At 37.3% G+C, this 19,283-nt stretch overlaps 1 protein-coding gene across 1 annotated transcript; it reads right to left on the reverse strand.

Annotated features, from left to right (window-relative positions):
- Nucleotides 1–8,352: 8,352 nt before the first annotated feature.
- On the reverse strand, nt 8,353–10,475 carry LOC110691758 (benzyl alcohol O-benzoyltransferase-like). Its single transcript, XM_021868704.1, has 2 exons — nt 9,862–10,475; nt 8,353–9,501 (listed from the first exon to the last, which is right to left on the reverse strand). The coding sequence occupies exons 1-2, from the start codon at nt 10,312–10,314 to the stop codon at nt 8,596–8,598; spliced, it is 1,359 nt and encodes a 452-aa protein (XP_021724396.1). The 5' UTR covers nt 10,315–10,475; the 3' UTR covers nt 8,353–8,595.
- Nucleotides 10,476–19,283: the final 8,808 nt, after the last annotated feature.

Genomic DNA, 19,283 nt, shown 5'->3' on the forward strand with positions numbered 1-19,283 from the left:
GTTGTCCACCACCACCATGTCCCACCAGTCGGCCGCCACCACCAGCAGCCACCGGCTGGGAGGGGGCGGCAGCAGCCACCCCTCTCGTGTGTGCGTACGTTTGTTTACAAAGCTGCCGCCGACTGGGAGGGGGCGGCAGCACCCACTCCTCTCGTGTGTGCGTGCGTTTGTTTACAAAAAACATCTTGTTTTAAATTAATCTAGCTTTGATTAATTATTAATTTGGGTGTTGTGTGATGAAATTATGATGTTTTTAATGATGTCTAATATATCTAAATATGAAAAAGCTCCAAATTGATAAACCCTAGGTTTTTAAATTAATGTTTATTGAAGGAAATTAACTGTTGTTGATTAATAGTATTAAAATTGATGTTTTTAATTAAATTACAGCAAGTTTAAGGGTTTTTATATTGCTAGAATTTTTATATAGATGCTAGATTAAAGTTTTCTTGAAAGAATTTTAATTACCCATTAATTGGGAATAAAAGTAAGTGGTTCTAACTAAATTTCAGCATGTTTTAGAGGGTTTAAAAGTGTTTTAAAGAGTGTTTATATTTCTAGAAGTTTAATATGAATAGGTATTAATGTCTATTGGTAATTGTGGGTTGTAGGAGACTTCCAAGTAAGCGATTTTGTGTAGTCGTGGCAATTTTGAAATCATACACGACCTACATATGCGTACTCGATATTTATTAAGCGTGTAGAAGCATGCTAGGATTTATTTTAATTGATTATAAATTAGTATCATACTAGGAATTGGTGAATTGAATTGGATTTGTTGAATTGGAATGGTTTTTGATGGATTGTTGATGAATCATGATTGGTTGAAATAATTTATTTATTGAAACTAATCTTAAATTCGCACGACCGTTTAATGTATTATAACAATTGTTTTTGTATTTGTATTTTTGCCTAGTATTTCAATTTCATACAAGAATAGTGAAATGAAACCCACTGGTAGTGAAATGAAACAAAACCAAAATTCTAAAACCCACTGGGTGTGAAATGAAACAAAATCATATGTGATTATACTAATATGGAAAATGTTTGTTTCATATGGTTATCGAATTTAATTGAACATCTATTTTCAATTTTCAAATAAATACTTACAATACTCTAAATGCATTATAATGCCAAATACTTCTATAGATATTTAAAATCAATTCATATAAACAAAACTTATATAAAAACTAATCAAAATTCTCATAACCATAAACTGATACATCCTATATCAAGCATCAAATTACAAGTTACTAATTAACTATAGTTTTTAAATTGTCTTGATTAATGAAGATATTTGTCTTCAAAATAAAAAATGCAATATAAACCTAAAAAATCCAAATAAAGTAAAATCAATAAATCGAGAACGAAAGAAAAAAAAAACCAATGATAATTGATTATGTTTCAACATGCAGTATAAATTAATTGATAAGTGAACCAAAACTTTAAAAAGTACGAAGTATGGAACTTTCAACAGCGGCATGTACAATAATTTAATAAAAGAATCCATTTTAGCATAAAATACAATTTGTTGAACAAAATAATTCCATCCGAAAGTATGATTAATACTGCAAACAGAATCATCCATTAAAAAAGTATGAGTACACTAACTGATGGCCATAAATTAAATTTTCAATGCAACAATAGTATCTGTGAACTATATATTTTAAAGACCCAAACTTAAAACCAACAAATTTGTCAGATTCAAATTTAATTTATAGTTAGTATCTGAATTGCAATTTGAGAAATCATATAACGATAACAAAAAAAAAAAATAACCTTTATCTTGACAAATAAGTTGAATAGGAACTTTGTCGCAATTGCTTTATGAAACTATGGAATCGCCTTAAGAGCTTTGCATGGAATAGTAATTTAGAATGTATCATATGGTTTGATCGAAATTATAGAATTATTAAAGAAGAAGAGAAACGAGAGGGCAAGTGGCAAGAGGCAAGAGGGAAAGGAAGAGATTTCCAAATTGGAAAATGAGAATTATTGTTTGGAATGAAAATTGAAAATCAATACTATGTACTACTCCGTACTAAAAAAAGAAACTGAAAATGGAAGTTATGTAATTTATTTTTTTATTTATTTAATTTTTTAAAAGTTATGTCTTTTAAAAAAAATTATTAAGTTATGTCTTTTAAAAAAAAATTAATAATTTTTTTTTCAAATAGAATATTAAGGAAAAAGGCCACGTGGCACTCTAGAATTCTTGTAAATGTTCCTGTTTTAAAATAGTACTAGTATTTAGCCCGTGCAATGCACAGGACAAACTTAATAGTTAAATATCTTTTTTATTATTAACAAATTGTTTTATTATATATTTGGATTGCTCTTATAATTACTTCAAATCAAAATACATGTAAATATAAATTGCATTAATGTGGTAAAATACATGACAAACATGCATTGGAGCTAAAGAAGGGAAGTTGTAAATTTGCCTCCTTAATTAAAATAATTGCCCTTTTCATTCTAATTTTTATTTAGCTGTTCTATTTAAAGTTGTTGCTACTGCGTGGTTTCATTTGGATGTAGTTGGGATTTACTCTCCTTTTGTTGTTTAGCTTCTATGTAATTATTGAATCTTTTTGTAATAGCTTATGGTAGTCTTTTTGGCTTTGTAAGACAAATTAGATTTAGGCTTTTAGCCAATACACAAAACTACGTGGGATTTGAACTCACACCCTTTGTACAATTGCACAATGCTCTACCAATTGAGCTAGTAGGCTACTGTTATTAGACCATTTAGCAAGAAAATATAGTCAACGCAGAGTAATGTTGGAGTAAAAGTAGTACACCAATGAAGCAAATTGAGAAAAGGTGCCAATCGATGAACATAAACAATTTAGCGACATATTGATGGACTTGTTTAGGGTAAAAATACCCCCATACGTAGTCCAATCCCATAGCAACACGTGGCCCAATAAAAGGGCGAGACGTGTCCCTATAGAAAGACGACACGTGTCAAACATAGGAGAACCCTAAAGAGAGAAAAGGCCTCCTTATATCAAGAGGCCCAAATCCCTAGAAATCCGCAAAACGACGCCACTATAAGACACATGTCCTAACCTGATTGTGCCGCCAATCAGAGTCCAACCTTTAGGGCACTAACCCTAAAGGGGCACACTTTCCCACCCCTATAAATACCCCAATCATTTATGATGGGAGGGGTGGATTAAGACATATCATTCAAGAGCACTAAAAGCTCCAACTTCTCTCACTTTCTCTCTCTATATTTATCTCGTTTTCCGGTCACTAACTTGATCGTCGGAGGCGTGATCGTCGGAGGCGAATATTCCGTCAACCGAGATATTTGTTATTTTGCAGGTGTCCGCGACCGTTCTCTATATTCAAGACCAGTATCCCGAGGGATTCCAAAAATCCCTAAAACATTTGGCGTCGTATGTGGGGATACTCGTCTGAAATGGCTAAAGATGGTCAGACACCCGGTCTTGGTGAGGACGGCCCTGTAGGGAATATCATCGCAACAATCAACTCTAGTGATCCTTTGACCGTTTCATTCCATGAGGCAGAGGATCCCCCGGTCACAGCTGTTTCCTTGAAGGCCGCCTTGGAACAGCTCCAGAAGGAGCTTGAAGGTAAGATCCCCTCTTCTTCTAGACAGTCGTCCAAAAGAGAAGGAGAGGGTGTCCGAAAGAAACCCCAGAGCAAGACGGCCAATACTGAGCATGCTGGGAACACCCCATTCAGGCGACATGCAAGGTCACCAAGGGTGCCCCGGATGAACTGGTCCAGGCTCCTTGAGAAAACACAGTTGGTTGGGGGGAAGACCAAGCAGCCTCAGAGGCAGCTAAATGAGCCGTCCCAGCGCTGGAGAGATACTAGAGACTATCTCCGGCACAAGAGGCAGGAGTAGGCACACTACTCGGACGCTACTTCCACCCCTACCATGCCGGATGAATTCTCTACTCAAGCCCTTTCCAAGCATACCAGCTCGGCCAGACCAGCAAGAGTCAAGCTCACCATACTCCAACTCCGGTTCCTCTAACACAACCTCTTTAATATAAAATGCCCTAGAATTATGGCACAGTTCTGCCGCCTGCTCCCCCTGCTTTTGGGCAATACGGGCAGTATGGCCAGCCGTACGACCAGGCAGCTTACCTGGGCGGACCGACGGCACAACCTCAGCCCATTGATGGGCGAATGCGCTTATTAAACCTTGGTGACAAGCCGCCTCCGTTTTCTCAAGAAATTCTCAACTCTCCGCATCCAACTAAAGTGAATAGCGTACTTGTGGGTACCTATGATGGTACGGGCAACCCGGAAGAGCATGTTACCTCGTACAGAAACCTGATGTACTTGCAAAGTATGGATGATGCCACCTGGTGCAAATGCTTCCCGGCTACCCTCAAGGGTGTGGCACAAGATTGGTTCAACAGTCTGCCGGCCGGATGCATCAACTGCTTCACAACTCTTAATTTGTTATTTGTTGGAAACTTCTCCTACAACATACCCCACGGAAGACTAGTATTAACTTAATTGGCGACCATCGTCCAAGGAAAGAAGGAGGGGTTGCACTCGTACGTCCAGAGATTCAACAAGGAGAAAGCTCAAATTCAGAATCTGGCAGATGAAATGGCCTACTCGGAGTTCCTTCAAGGTCTAAGGCATAATGGTTTCAAGTTTGACTTAGTCAGGAAAAATATTTGGACATACGCAGGTGTTTTGCGGGAGGCCGAATCATATATTGAGGCAGCTGATTTTTGCTCTCTTACAGAATCAGAAGAGCTGGCCCAAGGGGCCAAGAAGAAACCATCATCTCACCAAAAAGAAGGAAGGAAGCAACAAAAGAAAATATGTCTGGGTGGCCGACCACCAACAGGCAAAATCAAGAAAGTCAAGACGTATGAGCCTCAGTACAAGTGCGACAAAGATTATTATTCAATCTTGATGGAAATCAAAGACAAGTTCGAGTTCAAGTTCGAGAAGCCTCAGCCTTTGAGAGGGTCGGCCCAGTACAGAAACAAGAACAAGTACTGTCATTACCACAAAGATGTGGGGCATGACACGAACAACTGCAACAATTTGAAGCGGTTTTTGGATAAGTTGGCAGAGAAGGGCATGCTCAACTCGTACGTTCTAAAGTCCAAATTCACCTACTCTCGGACAGACAACAAATCCGAAAAGAAGAAAAACAAAGAAAAAGAGAATGATAAAAACAACACAGACTCAGGGTTTGTGGTCGTCATATCAGGCGGCCCTACAATGAAAGGAATTAAGTAGGATGCTTGGAATTTTGAAAATGTAATGCACACTGAAGGGGTAAAGGCCGAGCCCTTTCCAGAAGTGACGGTCTGCGAGGCAGATCGAGGCAAAATCAAGGCCCCTCACAATGACCCCATGGTGTTCATCTTGAAAGTTGCAAATTTGAAGGTTGGACGAGTGCTAATAGACACAAGTAGCTCGTCCGATATAATCAGTTTAGCATGTTTGAAGAATCTGAAGTTCCTAAAGGATGCCCCAAAGGATGTCTTTCACACGTTGGTTGGGTTCGGTGGGAGTATTATTCACCTAGCCGGACAGATAGACTTGCCTGTTCGATTTGGGCAAAAGGGAGAAGGAAGGGACATGGTCGTCAGCTTCTTAGTTGTTAATTAAGGAGCTCACTGGCTACAATGTTATCATCGGCCGCCCAACTTTGACATCAGCAAAGGCAGTAATCGTCCCTCACTTGATGCTTATGAAGTTTGAGCAGTCAGATGGGAATATAGGTTCCATTTAAGGAAATCAGAAGATGGCCAAAGAATGTAATCAGCTAGCCATGAAGCCAACATCACTCAAACATGTGACTGTGTTCGTGCAAAATTCCAAAGAAAGGTCACTCCAAACATACCAGGTCGACAAGAAGTGCAAATCGATCAAGAAAGAGCAAGCATAACAGCTAATGACCGTCGGCCGACCAGAAGAGTTGAGACCACAGCCGGTCGGCGATCATACAGACATAGTGCTTGACCTAGACCAGCCTAATCGGACGGTCAAAGTGGGCACTATGTCCATGGGCTTGCTTGGAGATGACTTGGTGAATCTGTTAAGAGAATCCAGAGATGTGTTTGCATTTGAAGTTCATAAGATGTCGGGTATCAGCCCAGACTTAGCAGTTCATAACTTGGCTGTGAACCCGGCTGTAAGACCTGTTCTTCAGAAAAAGAGGAATCATGGAGAAGAGAGAAATCAAGAGGCCGCACCAGAAGTTAACAAGCTGCTGGACGCCAATTTCATTCGGTAGTGTTACTACCCTGATTGGGTGGTCAACGTGGTTCTTGTCAAGAAGCCGAATGGAACTTAGAGGATAGCGTAGATTACACTGACCTCAACAAGGCATGCCCTAAGGATAGCTTTACCTTGCCTAAGATTGTCATCTAGTTTATTCAACGGCCGGGCATGCCCTGATGAGCTTTATGGACGCATACTCCAGATTCCACCAGATCCCTTTGTGGGGGGAAGATCAAGAAAAAACAGCATTTGTGACCAAGGAGGGGTTATATTGCTACAAAGTTAAGCCATTTGGCCTGAAGAATGCCCCTGCTACGTTTCAGAGACTTGTGAATACGGTCTTCAGATATCAGATCGGCCGGAACATGGAGGCTTAAATTGATGATATAATTGTTAATTGTGGGAGAGAGAAATTATAAAATAACTAGATTAGGTCCCATGCCATGCATGGTAATTAATTTCACTATTATTTATAATTCAATACAAAATTTTTATAAAACAAAAATAAAATATTTTGTATAATGCATATGGACGAAATATATAACCATAGTATTTTTTTTTTATATATATATAATGAAATGAAACATGAAATACACTGAAGACAAAGTAATTAGACAAATAAGTTTAAAATTTTAATGATAAACTGATATCGTTTTTCTTTTTATTAACTAAATAATTAAGTATTTTAAAATTGTAAATTAAACACTATGGGATTGTAACATAGATAATTACAACAATGTATATGATACAATTTAGGATAGTGAAAAACATATCTAATTTGTCGTGCTTTTGATATACATAAATAACTAAGAGTTAAAAATAAATCAAATAAGATTGATATTGTAAAAAAAAAAAATTATGTTATTAGGAAGCCATTTCCTAATAAGAAATTAAAACATATTGAAATTTCTAAATATAGAATATATGAATAACAAAAGAACCCTTAGGGAATAATAGTAATAGTAATAGTAATAGTAATAGTAATAGTAATAGTAATAGTAAAAGTAATAATCAAGTATGAATCAATTATTTCTAAAATGCATAATTTTTTTTTAAATTTTTGTTACAAAAGTACTGCATATATAATATATTGAAGATTTAAAGGAATAAAATACTGCATAAGGATTAGGAAATAATATATACACCATATGTATACAAAGTAATAGACGTTAGAATAGTATTTTATGGAAAATATTTGAATCACAAATATATATTTTGTTTAAGTAAGTGAATGATTTGGTGAATATTTTTAGTATATTTTACATTAAGTAGTTGATGTCACCGTGAAAAAAACTTAAAGGAAAAAACAGTACCAAATTGTGACACGTGTTATTTCTAGAGTCGATTTCTTCCTAGTGTCTGTTAAAATTACGTTATAGATTGAATAGAATAATAATAATAATAATAATGTTGTCCGAGATACCCTTGTTGATATCTGCTACAGATCTGGGATTGCAGCAAGAAAGGAGGTTGACATAGGGTTGTCTGGAGGGAATGACGAGGCCCTCAGACCTGCTGATGTGTTACTTTATTCCTAGGATCGTGGTCGCGATGTGTGTGTGGACTTAACAGGGTCTTCTCCTTTGACACAGACGGGGCTATCTGATTTTGTTCCTGGATGGGTTGTGGCAGATGCGGCTGGCTCATCGGAAGCGGGTGAAATATGCAGCTAGTTGCCAGCTGATTGGATATGGTTTCATTCCCTTCTCCTTTCTACGCTTGGGGAATTAGAGAAGGAGGTTGTTGCGTTGTTGAAGCGGGTTCAGTGGTTCCTGACGACGCAAGACATTGGGGCTCGTGCTGCAACTCATATTTTCATTAGGGTAGGCTTTGCTATAGCTAGAGGAGTGGGGGCCCAAATTGTATCTCGGCTTCCCACTAATTTATTGTAGGTTATATGACTTAGTCTGTTTTTGAGATAATAATAATAATAATAATAATAATAATATATACTAGTACAATAAAAGATATGAAAAAGATGTGAATCACAAATATATATATATATATATATATATATATATATATATATATATATATATATATATTCCATTAGTTATGTTGCTTTATAGCCAATAAGTTAAAATATTTGGGTGAAATTCATAGGCATATTTAGTAAAAGTGAAGCTGTTATAATTCAAAAATGTAAAGAAAGTATAACCTACAATACCAAGTACCCCGAATATATTGGAAAACGTTCTTAGATTAATTTTTATTTCTTTCAACCATACTTGTGTAGTACAATACAGTTATTCCAATACAATTATAAGAAATATTCAAAAGAATGTAAATAAATTTCGTCTACAACAATTGATAAATTAATAATCATAACACTCCAAAGCACCTTGCAATGCCTAAAATCTAAAAATGGTTGAATGTTGAGGGGTAAATGTCAATCATAGCTCGTAGCTCCTTAACAAAAACATCCATTGCCGTAGGAGGCAAGGAAATGGGCACCATAATCATATTATCACCTTTCTTGTTCATAAAGGTAATAAAGAAGCTAGCATCCGGTACTGACCCATTACTAGCCGGTCCTCCGTAAACGGGTTTTCCCCACCCAAAATCCACGTCTGCAAACCCTAAATGCCTAAGGTCGGACACCACGTATGTTTGACGTACCGTAAATTCTGGCCTATCATTTGTTACCATAAGGTTCATAATAGACCTCATATATTCCTCATTCACTTCTTTCTTGGTAGACCTAATAAGGTCCAATATATATGCCATGTCATTGTGGCATATATCACCCGCCCTAGCACAAACTGCCGGAAATGCACATGCATTTCCGTAGTATCCCTTCGCTAAGGGCGGGTTAAACTTGTTCCTTGCATTGACAGCGAATAATAGACGGACCTCTTCCTCGGGGTCTAGTCCAAGTGCTATGGTACGACAACGCCACAGGGAGGCGCTAAGGATGTCGAAAGAGGAGAATTGTTTGATGTGTGGAGGGACATTGCGGCGTAGGGCTGCAAGCTCGGTTGGTCCGAAGAGGAAGGATTGTTGGACAAGGTTGGCTTGATCATTAACAGAGTCATGGTGATTGACTTCTTCGTGTTGGTCGTACTCGGGGTGAGGGAAGGTGACCTTTGTGGATTTTTTCGCGGTTAAGCGTTCACGATCCCAAACTGGGGGGACGGATGGGGTGGTGAAGCCTCTCCCTAGTTCGCCTACGGCGTTCATTAGTTGCATTACGCCTGTGCCGTCGGCAATTACATGGTTTCCTCGAATGGCCACTATGAATCCACCACATCTAAGACGGGTTACCTATACATCAAAGAGTATATATGTCGTACGTTAGCATATTATCATCAAAGAATTAAACTAGAAGATAATATTTATTTGAAGAAAACATAAATGCTTTAATCATCTTAATATACCAAGGATAATCAATAGTAATTACCATGTTCATTATAACTAATGGAATTTATATCATCAACCTTTGTTAATGTATGAAAGTATGAGCATGCATAACTTAATAAGTATAAAAAAGTAGTATAATCTCCGTTTCATATAAGCTACAACGATTAGACATTTTCCTCACACTTTATGTCAAATCGTTGTAAATAATATGAAATGAAGGTAGTAATATAATTGCATATTACGGAGTAACAAAAAAACAAGTACCTGAACAATGAACAAAGGAGTGCCAAGCATTCCATCAGTACCAGGAATGTCATAAAGCAAATCCTCCAAAGGAAATGGAGGATGAATTTCATCTCCGAAATCCTCTAGAGTTGCATCTGCCTCAGCCTCGATGAAGGGCACGCCTTCACCCGTGCAATCGACAATGAGCTTCCTCTTCGGCCCTTCTACTAGTCGGCCAGCATAGGGGTAGAAAAACACAAGAGCCTTAGCCAGAGCATCCTTGACCACCTTCACTGGGTCTTTCCCCTCCATGGAGGGGTCAGCCCGGTAAAACATTATGCCCGGCATCTGAAATCGAAGACCCTCTTGGTCATCGATGTCTGAGAGCGGTTTTAGCTCTCGTGGTGTAGGCTCAGCCGGGCACACTAGCTCTGGCTCCCCTCGTGTTACGTTTAACACTAGGGGAGCCGTGTCTTGTGCCATAAGAGCCATAATAATGATTGGTTGAGTTTTGTATGAGAGGATTATTTAGCTAGGAGTATAAAATGTGAGTACAAGCTAAGTTGTAATGAACTTTGATGGTGTAAGATAAATGCATGTGTTCACGTCTATATATAGATTTAGTAAGTGGGTTGTTTAATGTTTATTAAATCAACGAAAGTGAAGTAATTGCATTATGATTAGAGTTAAGATTAGGTTAGTGTTTTAGGACACGTGAACAATACAAATAATTCAGCAAATTAGATTAGATAATTAACAAAAAAAGGTGGAATTGAACTTTCATGTGCGTGGCTGCGCGAGTATGTGGATGATGTATTTCTTCAAAGTTGGGGTAGGTTCAATTCATATAAATAAAGACCATAAAAAGTAATAATATTGCAAGTTTAATGCAATTCATCCGTATTTACCAGAGAAAAATATTGAAAAAACTGTGGGATGTCATAAGAAGAGTCAAAATTGAACCAACTATATATATACATGTAAATAAGAAATCTTTATTCAAATAATGTATTCAAAGCAAAATGAACCAGGCCATATGGAGTATTATCAACTTTTATTTATTTTTTTGAATATGATTAGGTAGCTAGTAATCCAATTTATATCTCTAACCTATATAATTAATATGGACTACCACCTTATAGGCTTATATATATCTTAAATAAATGTTTTGGATTATTTGTCTCATTTAAAATTTTGAGAGATTTAATTACAATTAAATTTTTTTTTAATATTAAATACTTCAAAATTTCAGATTTGTTTTGATAAACTTCATATATAAATTTAAGATCAAACGAGAAGTTCCTTAATTAAATAAGAAGGATTAAATCTGCATATATTTTATATTGAATGTGTATATTTTTAAACTTAATGTGCAAAAAAAAAAAAAAAAAGTACGTTAATGGCACCCAAAAAAATAAAATAAAAAAGAGAGTATAAGGTGTAATAATTAATTTATTTATCTAGCTAGAATTAAATTGTCGTTTTATGTTTGTCCCAGTATTTGCTTAGTGCATGGATACTTTTCTTTATGCATGGATCCAATGCTTAAACATTGACCAATAATATATTTAATTACACATAATAATTAGATGTTATGAAGCAAATATTTATAATCTATACATCGAAACAAATCTAACAAAATCCCACAAAACTATATTTTATTTTATTAGTACTAATATTAATTTAAAAATATTAAACATCAAAGGTTTGTATGCATTTGAGATGGTAAAGAAAAAATGCCACCATTTTGCGAAACTAAGGTAGAGTATTATAGATACTTCTTCCTTAAGAAGGCAAAACTACATTTGATTTTAAATCTTCAACGTTAGTTAGGGATTAAGGCCATGCCACAAAACGTAAATTATCAAAGAATATGGAGAGTAAAAATAGTACCAATATATATAAAACAGGACAAATTGGTAAAAAATAATCTCAACTTTCACGTATTTGCTTTAAATAACCCCAACTTTGGATTATTTTTAAATAATTTGAACTTTGGAGTGTATTCGCTTTTATTGGTCCCAACCGGTTACTCAACCTGTTGTAACAGGTTACCAAACACGTGTCACAACGTGATGAAGATGGGAAGTGTCGATGCTGATTGATTCTTGGCAAATTTTGTAAGAATCGAGAGCTTAGAGGTCGAGTTTAATATGGTTGTTTCATATCTGGAATCGTCGGCTAAATTCGCCACCATGACCAATCTTTTGTAAATATCAAGGATTTCAATAATGGCGGTGACGGCGCGAAGGAGGTGGAGGTGGAGGTGGAGTCGTGAAGAGAGAGGGTGTGGGGGTAGAAGGTGGAGACCATCGCCAATGAGGAGAAGAAATAAGGGTGCAGTGGTGATTGATGTTTCGGTGGTGTTTCTGTTTAGGTCAAAATCTGACTGCCAGATAAGACCAGGCTCAATTTGGACAACAACTAGATTAATGAGGATGCAAATGATTATGTAGGTTCAAGGAATGAAGATGAATGATATGCGAGAAATGAACAAAGGGGAAAGGGAAGAAGAGACACAAGATGATGACGCAGAAAACCCCAGGAATAAGGGTAAAAACTACGGGTGGCTATGAGTCAACCAATCCACTAAGTAGGTAGTTTAATATAAATACATTGTAGGTTCAAAACAGATTTGTAACGATGCTAACAATTGCTAATTGCTATGAATAATAAGTTTTAGATATTTTGTGATGCCCTTGTACAATGATATCCTCCTATTTATAATAAAGAAGTCTTTTTGAAATGCCTCAACGGCTCTTTCCCTGATTTCGTGGAATCCGAAGTTAGTTGACAGGTTTAGCTCCGATTTTCATGCCATATTCTCTTTGCACTTATCCGTTTCAGTTTGACTCATTCCATATCAACAACGAGTGGAGGCTTACGGTTCCGATTCTTAAGGGACTTCCTCTTGACTCTTTCAACTTAAATCTCTTTGAAATATTCCTTGGAAAAGTCTTTACTCAACTTCCTTTGACTACTTGAAATTGGACTGCTAACTTTGTGGTAACTTGTAACCCGCAACCTAGCAACCTGCAAACATATGTACCAGTGATGTTAATTTAGGCATAACAGTTTGCCCCCAGCTTGACTCTTTGATGTTCCAGGTACGTCTACGAGGCAAGCTTAATCATTAATTCAAAAAAGATAAACTCAGAAAACTAACGAAAAGATAAAAATTTCAAAAAATAACTCTAAGCTTTTAGATCCGTTGGAAAAGATAAACACTTTGAAAAGATAACTATTTTTCGTTGAGACTTATTAAATGCATGCTTATAAATAGGTGTCTAGAGTCTTCTTAAGTCAGAAACTTCAAACGGATTTCAAAATATAAGATCTAGGGTTTGCTGCGAAAATTGGGGAAACTAAATTTAGTTCTATGAAGCGCAATTTAAGCTGGGATTTTGCAGTGGTAGAGTCAAGCTTTACAAATTTGTTGTTCCCTCGTATGCCATTGCTTTCGCTGTACTTTTAATTTCGTTACTTTCGTTGTTTTCTATTGCAAAATTCAATTTGATTATGGTCAAAATTAAGCAAGTTGCTAAGAAAAAATGCCATATACACTTAAATAGGAACTTAAGAGAGAGTCAAAATAAGATGGGAAAGGCCGACGAGGACAAGCCCATCAAGGTAATAGAGGCTGAGTTGAAGGAACTAAAGAAGGTTGCTGGGTTCCCCGATAATGCTGTATTTTTTGCACCTGGACCTAATGACAGGCCGCAATGCTGCAATGATGATCATATCGTTTTTTACGATTTCCCCTTCAAGAATGGCTTTAATCACCCCTTTTCCCCATTGGCTAAACAAATTCTGGAAATCTTCGACTTAAGCCCAAGCCAACTGATGTCTGCCATTTGGAGGGTGATTAGTAGGATAGATAGGGTCACAACTAATTGGAGGAAAAAGGTGAATGTCGCTGACTTTATTAGGTGCTTTGAACTTAGGAAGAAAGACCTAGATAGGGTGACAGTTTACAAGAGGGCTTCTGCTGACCCTCCCCCAATCGTTGGGTATGAGACAAATGACCGAGTGTGCAGGACAAGGTACTTCTTTGTTTTAAAGGACTCTTTGGGGGAGTCTAGAAGGTAGCTACTTAGTCTTATGTGATTTGGTTTATGAGCGAAGTATATTAACTAAGGGTTTCAGTCTCTCTTTTGTTGATTTGCGTTTGGATGCACTTAAACTTGAAGACGGTTCAAAAGAGATAGTAAAGGCTTTATACCGAGTTCCTGTTGTTGACTGAACTTTTGGAAACATAGTCACTCCATCTACAACTGCTAGTATTTCTATGGCTTCAGGTTTACTTCTGATACTTAGGTGTTTCTTTAAAACTTTGCATAGAAACTGAGATTCATTGAGCTTCGATGTGTTAGGCAAAAGCGGCAATGTGATGTCTCGTCAGGAGGCTCTTAATCGTGCTAAGAGAAAGAGGGGGGGATGGTTCTCAGGACAAATCAGGGGAAACATCAGTTGAGCAACATGAAGATAGCCCTTCCAAAACATTGTCTAACAAAGAGATGCCTATTCTTGTTTGGGTTCCTCGCACTAGGTCTAATGCCCCCACTGCTCCAATTCCTATAGCAGATACTTATGATGTCAGCTTCCCAAACCATCTGGATTTAGCCTTCTGGTGGTCTGACTTGTCACTCTTTCTGGGCCACCTGACAGGTTGTCCGATTTCTTTCAGAGCATTGATGACTAATCCGACTATATCTACATCGAATCCGTACGAATGGATGTCAGGATGATCTTCTGGTTCCGGCCTACTAGAACCTTCACCTATCTTTGCATCTGACACAATTGCTAACATTAGTGCGCCTTAGATTATCGCGTTAGTTGCTTTTCCTGGATCGAGAATATTGATTTCTGGAATATCCAACTAGTCTTCTTTCGACCAAACCTCTTGCCTGCTCGTCTTCTTCTACACGAACTTCGGCCATTGCCTTGGTCCTAACTTCTTCAAAAGAGGCGCAAGGATGTCTGGTTAACTCATAATATAACCTGGATCGATAATTAAGACTCTGCAAAATGCTTCTACGTCAATTGAATGATCGCAGTTTTTGATGTTAACCATCTCTTTATTGAACTTGTCCCAATACTGCCTGGTCGTCTCAATCTGCTTTTAGACGACTCGGTACAGGTCACTGCTCTGCTTCTCCAACTCTCTACTTGTTGCGAACTAATGATAGAACTTATTCACCAAGCTAGAGAAGTTGTTGATAGATCCTGGCGCGTAGCACCAAAGGACTTGCACATAGTGAGTTCAATAAGCTCCCACGGAATTGATAGCTGCCACATCTTCTGCTTGTACTAGGCCACGTAATCTTGAGGGTCAGTGGTCCCATCGTACAATTTAGAGAAGGCTGGAATATTGAGCTTCGTAAGAATTCTGACTTTAGCAATTTCTTCCACGAAGGGGGATTCAACGAATCCATCATGGGATTCATAGGCCACAATTTTTAGCGCACCTGGTAGCCGGGTCAAGAGCTTCATCCTTTTCCGGTCCTCGACCTCGATGAAAACTACTTTCTTGGCCATAGGGCCAGTGTCTCCACCCAACTCTTGTTCAGGCTTCTTTACATTGTTCTCCTCTCCATCAGATTCATCGGATGAGATCAGGGAGAATTGAGGGATATATCAATTCTAACCTTTCTCTTCTTATTGCTCTTGACATATTCAAGCTCCTTGTTCAGCTTGTCCAAGGTCTCTTGACGAGATTGAGATTCATTTTGGAGCTTCTAGCTATGCTCTCGGGCAGCTTTCAGTTCTTCTTTGGCTTCCTGCAACTGCTCAAGGATTTCGGCCATGGTAGGATTCTGATCATGAGTCTCAACCATGATAAATGGTAAATGAAATGAAACGGATATGGTGATCAAACTGTGTCCCCACAAACGGCGCCAAACTGTTTAGATCAAAATCTGACTGCCAGATTAGACTAGGCTCAATTTGGCAACAACTAGGTTAATGAGGATGCAAATTATTATGAAGGTTCAAGGAATGAAGATGAATGATATGCGAGAAATGAACAAAGGGGAAAGGGAAGAAGAGACACAAGATGATGACGCAGAAAACCCCAGGAATAAGGGTAAAAACTGCGGGTGGCTATGAGTCCACCAATCCACTAAGTAGGTAGTTTAATATAAATACACTATAGGTTCAAAATAGATTTGTAACGATGCTAACAATTGTTAATTGCTATGAATAATAAGGCTTGGACTTTTTGTGATGCCCTTGTACAATGATTATCCTCCTATTTATAATAAAGAAGTGTTTTTGAAATGCCTCAACGGCTCCTCCCTTGATTCCATGGAATCCGGAGTTAGTTGCCAGGTTCAACTTCGATTTTCATGCCATATTCTCTTTGCACTTATCCATTGCAGTTTGACTCATTCCTTATCAACAGCAAGTGGAGGCTTACGGTTCCGATTCTTAAGGGACTTCCTCTTGACTCTTTCAACTTAAATCCCTTTGGAATATTTCTTGGAAAAGTCCTTACTCAACTTCCTTTGACTACTTGAAATTGGACTGCTAGCTTCGTGGTAACCTGTAACCTATAATATAGCAACATGTGAACATATGAACCTATGATGATAATTTAGGCATAAAAGTTTCTAAACTACGGTGAGGGTGGTAGTGAAGGTGGCTACCATGGTTAACTTGGATGAGGGAAGGAGGTGGAGCTGGTTTTTTTTTTTTTTTTTTTTTTTTTTTTTTTTTTTTTTGTTTTTGTTTTTTGTTTTTTATTGTTTTTAAAATTTTTTCTTTTTTTATTTTTTATAATTTCACTTTTTATAACCAATCATGTACTCACAAATGTGTACTAAATAAAATAATTTTTTTTTCTTATTTAACAGGTTAGCAGTCACTTGGGATCAATAAAAGCGAATACACCTCAAAGTTCGGATTACTAAATTATCTAAAGTTAGGGTTATTTAAAGCGAATACGTGAAGGTTGAGATTATTTTTACCAATTTTTCTAAAAAAAAATATCATTGTTTGGCAATATTTTTAGGATAATCCCAACAATGGGCAATTTACTTGTAATAATCCCAACTAAGGATTATTTTTTAATAATCCCAACTATGCTATGCGTTTGCCTCCAATGGTCCCAACCGGTCAACACCAAGTCAACGACTTGTTATAACATGTTATCATGACACGTGCCAACATGTGATTGGTCCAAATTTAAAAAAAAAATAAAAAATTTGACACGTGTCTTGTTCTAATTGGTCTAACACTTTTTAAAAAATTAAAAAAAAAATAGAAAAAAAAAATTAAAACTTAATTAAGAATTAATTAGAAAATAATTATTATTCAAATAAAAATTAGATATTAATTAAGAATTAAACCCAATCACCCCTCCCACCACCACAACCCAACCCATTACCCCAATTCGTCGGTGCCAACAATTGGCTGCCCACCCTCGGCCGGCGCCCAGACAACTCCTACCGCCGGCGAGCCCCCTCCCTTTCCCCCTCGCCCTCCTTCCTCCTTTACCTCACCACGAACACAACCACGCAACCTAGCCCAAAAAATCGACCAACCTTATTCCTCCTTTAAACCACCACGAAACAGTCGAGTCACCACTCCCTTTCCCCCACCTCGAACGACCACCCCTCGCCATTTCGGGGTGTGGGAAAGGGAGTTGGTGGTTGTTTTAGGTGGGGGAAGGAAGGAGGAGGGTTGTCGGGTGGTTAGGGTTTCGAGAAAGAAGGTGGACGCGACTGGGGTTTGGGGAAAGGGAGAGGGTCAGGGTAGGTCAAATGGGGCGGTAGAAGACCGGCCGACCGGTTTTGGTGGTTAAAGTGGGTGGCTGACCGGTTTCCGGAGAGTTTAGGGGAGGGGTTAGGGTTTGGCAGTGAGGGAAGGTGGCGGGGAATTTTGTTTTTTTTTTGTTTTTATTATTTTTTTTTAAAATTTTGGACCAATCATGTGTTGACACATGGCTATTAATGCCAAAAAAAAAATCTCTTTCAGCAGGTTACCGGTCATTGGGACCATTGGAGGCAATAGTTGAAGTTGAGATTATTAAAAATAAAAATAAACCTTAGTTGTGACTATTAGAAGTAAATCGCTCATAGTTGGGATGATCAAAGCGTATTTTTCAATATTTTTTACTTCCTCTGTTCTTTTTTTTAGTTCACCCGTTTCTTTTATCACGCTTGCCAATGCAGAATTTTAACGATCAATAACTTTAATTCTCTATAAGTAAAAATTATAAAAGTTATATATTATGAAGTATTTACTGAGACGAATTTAACAAGATCCCACACGAAGATGTTTTTTCTTATATATTATTCACAAAAGATGGTCAAAAGAATGGTGGTGAATAGTGTAAAAGTCAAAGCGGGTCAAGTAAAAAAGAACGGAGGAAGTATAAGTTTATGCCAAGCATCCAAATTAATTACTAAGAGAATATAGTCACAATTATTGTTTGTCCATGGTGAAAAGTCAAGAAGTTGGGTTTTTTTTTTTTCTTCTTTTTTTACAAGCTAGAACTAGAAGTTGTTGCCTAATCTATATTCCTCTTGCCGTTGACGGTTGACGCCACCCATGGTCAGTAAGTTGACCAATAATGACTACTTGTATTGTTTTTAATTAGTTGACATTCATGATATAGAGTTCTTCCTTAGATATTATTAAACACTTGCAACTTGCAAACTAGTTAGGTTTTTGGTTGTTCACGTCTACTAGTTTGACGAGGTCTATGAATTGAAACTAAGACATTATTTCAACATATGTGATATAAGAATCAAGTACTAGGCACCAAGCAAGAAATATCGTGGCTGGTGCTGGTGCTCATAATATGGCCAAGCAAGTCTTTGTATCTTGCTTTATTTGATCTTAATTTTTTTTTTTTGGTGTTTTAAGAGTCTCTAGGGTGATTGACAAGAATCAAACTCAGGATCTCTTGGAACCGGAGGGGGAGCTCTAACCACTTGAGCTATCCCTCACTCTCGCTTTTCATCTCAATTTAAGAACCATAAATTTTCTATTTGATCTATCTTTATCTTCCTTTACTATTAACATTTTAAAATTAAATGTACATTATTATTTCAGCCCCTTGATACTGCCAAATAATTCATTCAATCAACTACCTTATCAATTTCAACAACTTACCAATTTTAGCTCCATTATAATTAGTGTTGCAAATATAGCCTAAGTTTAAACATGGGAATCTAAAATTACGCAAGCCATTCACTTTTTCTTTCGAATTATCTGGATGATTTGTAATGGCTATAACGCAGTGTAGCTCTAGTAGTTTATATCAATGTATATACCAAAAGGCCATGCCTAAAACCTCTTGAGACATCAACTAAATTTAAACCATTAGGCTAAGCCAAAAGAGCTCCTTAGACATGACTAGTACTGCTACTCTTACTAATCCTCTTCCTCCTCCTCCTCCTCCTACTACTACTACGCCTACCACTCCTCCTACTCCCTCCTTTTCCTCCTCCTAC

Source organism: Chenopodium quinoa, unplaced genomic scaffold (genome assembly GCF_001683475.1).
Source record: "Chenopodium quinoa cultivar QQ74 unplaced genomic scaffold, ASM168347v1, whole genome shotgun sequence".
NCBI classification, from domain to species: Eukaryota; Viridiplantae; Streptophyta; class Magnoliopsida; order Caryophyllales; family Amaranthaceae; genus Chenopodium; species Chenopodium quinoa.